The sequence below is a fragment of the Fukomys damarensis genome, unplaced genomic scaffold (assembly GCF_012274545.1).
Source record: "Fukomys damarensis isolate Sample0158 unplaced genomic scaffold, DMR_v1.0_HiC HiC_scaffold_22, whole genome shotgun sequence".
In the NCBI taxonomy this organism is placed as follows: Eukaryota; Metazoa; Chordata; class Mammalia; order Rodentia; family Bathyergidae; genus Fukomys; species Fukomys damarensis.
In genome coordinates, this window is record NW_022900934.1 from 26,938,307 (window position 1) to 26,946,738 (window position 8,432).

Sequence of the window (8,432 nt, forward strand, 5' to 3'; positions counted from 1 at the left end):
AATTGACCCCATCTAGGGTTAGGAAGACTTACAACCCTATACTTCTACAAGGATATATCTCATCGCAATTTCCTCTAATCATTTGTAAAACAGGGCATTACTGTGTCATGCACATCCAGTGATGCAAATGAATGCTCTGGTGATCTTGGTGGCATGGCATTCTTCCCATTCTGGTTCAATACCCATGATAGCCCAGTAAAAATGATCATTTTGAGTTCTAGCTAGGCAGTGTTCTGGATTCCTCAGGACACAGAGCTACCTCTCTCATGGGAGCCATGAATTTCCTGATTGTGACCTTGATTTTCTGTGGGTTGCTGCCTCAGTTGACCACAGGTAATGGAACTGTATAAATTAGGTATGATGGAACTAGGTTAATTTGTTGCACTGGGTCTCCAGCGTCATGAAGGGGAAAATAGAGTCATACATGAAAAGTCTTGGACCAATAAGTAGCAGCAGATATGATCTTATTTTGGCAGCCCCGTGCTCTACTCTCTGAGAATCTTTCTGTTAGGACCATCTAGCAAGCTGGACTGTCCTTTGAGACATTTCTCTAAAAGGCAAGAATCTTCTAAATGCTCTGAGATGCCCCACCTGTATCTCAATGCAATTATCCAGTGTGTTATCTTGGCCTTGCTTGTCTTCTGTTTTAGTTACGTCATTGTTGCGTTTCATTAGTTCAACTTTCCTACCATTCTGAATTCTTCAAAAGGAGGCTTTCGTTTTCATGTTCTTAGATACAGTAGACATGCCTACCAACACTGTATATTCTGCTGGTCTATCACGTGGAAGAGAAGACATTTAAGTCTGAGATGGGGAAATGTGGTTAAGGGAAGATGACTGGGTGGAAAGGCAAATAACCAATGAGGAGCTTCCAATTTTATAGTCCTTTGACTTCCTGATAACAGCGCTATCTTTGAAAACTCTCTTTTATTGAAAAATAATATTTGCAACTCATTTGTGTATCTATAAATTAATAATATTCAATGAGTTTAAGGAAAGGGGAATGACTATCCCAACACAAGCATACTAGATCTTCTGTTTCCCCTTCAGAATCAATGTTACCAATTTTTTATATGTCCTAGCAGATATAAATATATATTTAAAATTTTATCTTATAGAAAATATAATTATATATTATTCAATTATCACAAATGATCCTGAAAGAAAAATTTGTAAAAAAAAAAAAGTATGTCTTTCCACTCAGAACTGGACCAGAGAGCTGTCAAATTACCCATCAGACAGGCTACACTACTTTTTGCTCCCATCACCAGTTTTAAGACAGTCAGTTTGCCATACACACATCAGATTTTTTGCTATTATCTTCTGAGTTTCATAGTCTGATATGTCAAAATAGTGTTTCTTGAATTCATTGAATTCATGACATTTTAATTGTAAATAAGTTTGAACATCTATTCCATTAGAATAGAAAACTAACTTGTTAAGTTTGAAGGTGTTTATAATTTGCTTAGGAAGAAGCTTTTCATTTTTATGAGATGGTTATAAATGTGTTTATGTTCTTTTTTTTGTTTTGTTTTGTTTTTTTGTTTTGTTTTTTTGAGACAGGGTCTCACTATGTAGTTGAGACTGACCTGGAACTCACTATGTAGCCCGGGCTGGTCTGCACTCATAGTGATTCTCCTGCCTCAGCCTCCCAAGTGCTAGGATTACAGGCATGAGCCACCACGCCCAGCCAATGTGTTTATGTTCTTATATCTTATTCATGTGTTGATGTAATGCATGAGTTGGAGAATTCTTACTTATATTACTTTCTGATTATGAGCTATTTGTTTTAATTTTGGAGTTCTTCAATTATAATAAAGTAAAAACAAACTCTTGCTCCATTACTCTCCTTCAGTTTCCTATTTACATTTGAATAAGAGTATGTGACTGGGCCAGAGATTTAGCTCAATGGTTCCACACCTGCCTTGCAAGTCCAAGGTCCTGAGGTTGATCCCCAGTACAAAAAAAAAAAAAGTGTGCCCTGCTTATAAATTTCCATTCACATTATTAGTGTTTTTCCATTTACCAAATATTGTATTTTAATTATTGCATTAAATTTCACTAAATTTTATGCTGTGTAATTTCACTAAATGGATGCTGTGTAAATTATTTATTAAATAATTATTAAATTATTTTTGCAGAAATAAATGTATTTATGTATTAAATGGAAGGATAGCTAATATTAAGTATGTGTTTGCAATACAGGACAGTGATATTAATTTCAGGGAATCAGGAAATGATAGAACACATCGTACTCATTTTTGATCTTTTCACCTCCTTCTCCCTTTCTTCCCCGTCCTCTCTGATTCCCTTCCCCATCTCCAAGAATCTACTTTCTACTTTCCTATCATTTGCCATTTATTTATTTATTTACATTTTAGTGTTCTCATATAAGAGAAAACATATTTAGTTTTCTCCTTTTTCTATTTCTTTTCTTTTTTTATACTGGGGATCAAACTCAGGACCTTGTACTTGCAAGGCAGGCGCGGCACCACCGAGCTAAATCCCCATTAAGTTGTCTTAATCTGCTCCCAAGATGTTTCCATATATTATATATCATATCAGTTTCACTTTCTTAATTCCTGGAATGGTCTGACTTACTGCAATCCAGAATGGTTGCCCTGTAGGCCTGCCACACAGCTGTCATCCTGAAATTTCCTAGATATTTAATTTTTTCAAAACTACTTTGATTTGAATCATTTTCCTGATTTTATTCTCAGTGGGTTAATTATTACTGTACAGGAACAGTATTGATTCTTGTGTTGATGTCATAACCTGCCACTTTGCTGAATTTCTTTACAAGATCTAAAAGGTCTTCTGGTGGAGTTTTTTTGTTTTTGTTTTTTTTGTCTTTCATGGCTAGTATAACCATTTTTACATGTAATCATTCAACATTATATTTCTAGAAGTGCATTTTCCCCATTTGTTTAATGTATTACCAATTTCTAAATATTTGCAAAGCCTACAAATGAAAGGTTATATTCAATCATTTCATTTTCATTTATGTCTTTGAGTGCTGGAGAAATCAAACTCCAAATATCATTTGCTATACATTTTAATTTTTTATACATTGTTTCTACCTGTTTTCCCTTGGATTTTGAAGAGCTAGCTTTAATTCTTGACTTATAGTTTTATTTTGTTTTTCTTGGAGATTCTGTTTTGAAACTTCATTCCTTTATATTCTGGGCTTTATGTGTTTTAGGTGATATAATATCTGATAGTTTATGAAGCAACTTAACTTTAACTTCTCTCTCTCTGAAAATACATTATACTGCTATTAATATTTCCTAATATTTGGACTTTGAGATGCTGATGATGAAGATCACATGTCCTCATTACATAGCAGTGCTACACTGTTGAAGAGATTCAACTATTAAAGAGCTACTGTCGATACAACATAGTACACTTGGAAGCCAGACAGTGTGCTTTTTCTAACTCAAACTCTGTGATGGCCCCCATCTCACTCGGCCTTCCGATCTGACCTTTACGACCTCTATGACCTCTCCCACCCTATCTTCTGTTATTGTGGTCCTTATTCAATGCACTACAGCCAGGACAGCATTAATGGTGTTCCTCAAAGCTGCCAGACTCACTTGAGCCATAGAGTAAGCATTTATTCTTTATTGTCTTTGCTAGAAAGTATGCTTCATGTAATTTTGTATTTTGACTTCATCAATTAACTTCTGCACCCGAATAATGACTCAGATATTTGATGACTGTGTGGCTACTGGCTAATCTGTAGGTTTGCGGGGAATAATTTACAACACATAGAAGCAATGCAGATGAGAAATAATTTTGAAGAAGAACTGACAGAACAGGGGAAGTGAAGAAGAAAGATGATTCCGATTTTTAATTACACACATTCTGGAAGAAAAAACTATGCAATCTTCATAGAAGTAGAAGCAAAGAAGCCAAGTTAGAGTTTGTCTGGGATTATTTTTAAAAAGTGATAGGCTTAGTCTTTAAATTTACAGAAAATTCTATGAAGTGCAAAGTAAATAGGAGACAATAAAATAACAAAGATAGGATCAATATTTGGAGAAGTTGGACTATGACCAATGTTTCCCAGGGGAAAGAATGTGAACCAAGTAGTAGTGAGCTTAATACATAGCAGTTTTCCTGATGCTTTACATACAATTATCTCATTAAATCCAAACAAAAACCGGGTGTGGTGCCACACAGCTGCAATCCCAGAACTCTGGGAGGCTGAAGCAGAAGAATAACAAGTTCAAGTCCACCCTGAGCAACTTGGAGAAACTCAGCCTCGAATTTTGAAAAATAGAAAGAAAAGCTGGGCTGAGATGTAACTCAGTGCCAAGGTCCTGGGATCTATCTCCAATACTACACATACACACAGAATCCAAAGAATTTTTTTTGAAAATTACTTTCTCTTCCACATATATGCCAGGCTTCCTCCACTGCGGAACCCCATGCTCAGGCTTCTTCCTCTGTCTGGAATACATTCACCTCAGCACCCTGGGCCAGCTGACTTGAGAAAGACGATCGTGCAGTTTGCTTGATGAGTGGTCACACATGGGACACACTCGTGTCACTTCTGCTCCTATTCTCATCCTTCAAATGCATGCCCACGCTGCTTAGAAGTCCTACTGCGTTTCCCGATGAGCTACATTCCCCGCTTTCCTTGAGGACTATTTTTTACTGACTTTTCTTTGTTCTTAATTCTCCTACTACTCTCTTCTCCACAGCCCCGGTTTATGACTTCATCTTACACTTTATTGATTTAAAAACATTAAAATAGGGACCTTTTCATTTTAGCACTGTCAACGTTTGTGCAAGTAGCCTTTGCACCCTCCGTCTGTTGCTCCCCCATAACTAAGCAAGTATCTTTGCACTGAAAGTCAGTCTACCTTTTATGAAATGGTTCCCGTCCCCTCATCAAGGACTTGGCCATTCTATTTTAATCCTCTCTATTGTTTTTTTTGTTTTGTTTTGTTTTGGGGTTTTTTGTTTGTTTGTTTGTTTGTTTTTTTGGTACCGGGGATCTAACTCCGGTCCTTGCGCTTGCAAGGCAGGCCACCGAACCGCTGAGCTAAATCCCCAGCCCACTCCCTATTCTCTTTTAATCTCTTCTTTCCTGCTTCCTTCTCTAAGTTGCTTGCAAACATGCTCTCGTATTTCTTGTTCTTCCAAACAAATTCTGCAAGCCCCCCCTTGACTCTGCATTGTCCTCCAACAAGTTCTCTAATTCTCTGCTGTTCTTCACAGCTACATTTAGGATTCTGTGTGCAGATGCTACATCCACTTCTCTCATTCACCTTCCAACTTCAAATTGGTTCATTTTCTTCCTACTACTCTGCAGCTGCTCTTCAGGGCGACCTTCACACCGCCACATTCAATGAACAGTGCATGGCCTTTGTCTTTCTCAGCCTCTAAGTGGAATTGACCACTAAGGACCACTCCTTTCTTTTTTTTGTAAATTCATTAAGTTTATCAGTACATCTTAGGTATACGATATGATGACATTCATCATTGGGAATTTGATGATATATGTCGGTTCTTATTTTTTCCCCAATCCCTGTCCTCCCTTCAACCCCTCCATCCCTCCCTATTTACAAACACTTTGTTTCGTTTTTTCCTTTTCTCATATTTTTTCCCGTCCCTTCTTCCCTTTCCCCTACCCCACCCTCTTCACCTTCCCTTTTGGATCTTTTCCTCCAACTTCACATTATCTATTATACATTTTGTCCTCATTTACATTTTCAGCTTCTCACATCAGAGAAACGATTCAGTATTTACACAAGTGTATCCTATTTATTTCACTTAAGAGTATGGACTCAAGGTGCATCCAGTTAGCTGTAAATGACTCTAGCCTCTCATTCTTTCTGGCTGAGTAGTACTCCATTTAATTTTTTTGAAAAAACACACATCTTCTTTATCCAGTCACCTTTTGATGAGTATTTGGCCTGTTTCCAAGATTTAGCTATTACAAACTGTACTGCTATAAACAGGGTGTGCATATATCACTGTGGTATGATTCTTTTAATTCTTTTGGAAAGATACCCACCAGGGAAATAGCTGGGTCAAATGGGAACTCTAATCCTAGTTTTTTGAGGTGTCGCCATACTAATTCCCACAGAGGACCACTCCTTTCTTTGAGTTGCATTCTCCCCTGTTGCCTAATCTCAAGGTAACTGTTACAACTTTCTTTGTATTCTTTGGGCATTTGCCATTTGCATACACATCAGCCCAATTTACAAGTGTCAGTATCCCAGCTGCTTTGCCAGGTGCTTGTGAAACATCCTGCACAGGTCATTCCAGAAATGCCGAGAAACTTGTGGCTCACTCTGGGATCACATGTCAATTCTAGGCCTAGTTGCTTTGACACCGCCAAACAGTATACCTAGGCTTGTTTTGTAGCTTGGCTGCCAGAGTTCCCCCTTGGCATGGTGCTCTGGTCAACAAGAGTGGTAATTGCCTTGGTAACTCACCTTTTCCTGATTCATGACTTGCCTGCTGAATTGTTTTTTGAGCGGGGAACTGACTTTCAATTAGAATGTTACACACAGATCATTGCTCTGGGTCTCCTTTGAGGAAATCCAAACTAAGACTCTAGGATCACATTTTTCCTGTTTTGTTCTGAAATGTTTGTTTTCTGGACTGGAGGTTGAACCCAGGGCCTTTGCACTGAGCTATGACCTCAGTCCTTTTTTATTTTTTATTTTAAGACAAGGTCTCATAAATCATGAAGTTACTCAGGCTGGGCTCAAACTTGAAATCTTCATGCCTCAGCTTCCCAGAGAGTTAAGATTACAGGTATGTGCCACCAGCCTGGCCTGTTTTACTTTGTTTTTATTTTTTTTGTGTCTTTTCCTTCTACTTTATCTCTTGATATTGAAACTCACCAAAATTTAATTCTACTCCTCTATTTTTCTCATATTGTTCCCATGGCTTACCTATAAGTAATGGTTCCAAAATTTATATCTATAGTCAAAACCTGTCTTGTCAACCTTGCAAGTCTTAAATATACAGACAGTTTCCTCTACACTGAGACTGGGCCTTTCTGCCGCCTTCCTGAAATAATCTTTCCCTCTGGCTACCTTGCTCACTCATTTTCATCCTTCTTGTCTAGGCTTAATATTAGGTCTAGGTCTCTCTCTCTCTCTCTCTCTCTCGTGTATGTGCACAAACACACACACAATACTGTTTTTAATTTTCTCCCTCCCTCCCTCCCTCTATCTCTCCCCCTCCTTCCCTCCCTCTCCTCTTTTCCTCTCCCTGCCACCAGTTTCTTTGAGGACACATGTCACAATTTTTAATACATTCTTTATATTTTCCACTTTGTCTCTCTCAGTTACTTTTAGTATTTGTCATCATAGTAATCTATATGGCACAGGTAATAGTTATAAGATTTTGAATTAATGAAAAGTTGTTATGCTGATGTTAAAGTTAAAAATTCAACCTACTTTTTTCCCTGCAGCTGCCTGGAATGTACCAAAATGCTGGGATAATATGGGCCACTGCCGAAGACGATGTTTAGATAATGAAAGGTATAAGCTTCTTTGTAAGAACAAGGTATCATGCTGCATTCCCATACGAAAGTCATATGATGACACTCCAAGGCCACTACCTCCCTTGAACCCCATACAGCATATAACAATTGATGTAGGTGATTGGAGTCCTGTTTCACCAGGATTGAATGATGAGATAACATTTGGTGACAATGAACACGAAGAAATCTCAATAACAACAACTGAGCCTTTTAATTCTGAGAAATTAAAGTCCATGGCACCACCTTCTGAGAAGACTATTGGCAACTAAAAATACTGCAGAAAAGCCTATCCAGGGAGCTAATTCTACCAATCTAACTTCACTGGAATAATTCTATCAAACACTGGCTGACCAAGAGGATAAAGGTCATGAGGCCAAGATAACAATCAAAACAGTTACCTTATAATTAGTAATGAATAGAAGATGTGAGAAATCTCTTTGCTTGGCTTAAATTATTTTATCTATCTTCTGATTTATTAAAATGCATGGGCTAACTTGGGTCTAAGTGAGCCCATGTGTGTCTTTTTATTATTATTTTAATTATATATATTTATAGTCACAGTGCAATAATTCAATAATGCATACAATGTATCAAATTAAGGTACTTAACATTTCTATCTCTTCATATATTTTTCAATATTTTATAGACATGCAATAATTGTACATATTTATGAGACACAGTATAATATTTCAATATATGTGTGCAATATGTACTCATTAATCAGGATAATTAATGCTTCATCTCTTCACCATTACTTTGTATTTGGAGACTTTGAATTCTTCTCTTCTAGTTATTCATAAAATATACAAAAAGATGTGTGTGAATTAGTTACCTAATTGTGCCACCAAACACTAAAAATTATTAGTTCTATGTAATTGTGTTTGGGTATTTGTTATCCAACCTACAGGTCATTTGATAGATT

The 8,432-nt window shown here is 37.1% G+C and overlaps 1 protein-coding gene across 1 annotated transcript; it reads left to right on the plus strand.

The window, feature by feature from the left end:
- The first annotated feature begins 275 nt into the window (after positions 1-275).
- On the plus strand, positions 276-7,883 carry LOC104873986 (beta-defensin 125). Its single transcript, XM_019210151.1, has 3 exons — positions 276-333; positions 6,739-6,774; positions 7,439-7,883. Exons 1-3 carry the CDS (start codon positions 276-278, stop codon positions 7,777-7,779), a joined length of 435 nt encoding a protein of 144 aa, XP_019065696.1. The 3' UTR covers positions 7,780-7,883.
- The last annotated feature ends 549 nt before the right edge of the window (positions 7,884-8,432 follow it).

Excerpts from the sequence above, each read along its gene's own strand:
- LOC104873986 (XM_019210151.1), top strand. The coding sequence starts at position 276 with ATGAATTTCCTGATTGTGACCTTGATTTTCTGTGGGTTGCTGCCTCAG. Across the intron at positions 334-6,738 it reads GCTGCCTCAGTTGACCACAG|TTCATGCCTCAGCTTCCCAG; the intron begins GTAATGGAACTG and ends AAACTTGAAATC. Across the intron at positions 6,775-7,438 it reads CCAGAGAGTTAAGATTACAG|CTGCCTGGAATGTACCAAAA; the intron begins GTATGTGCCACC and ends TTTTCCCTGCAG.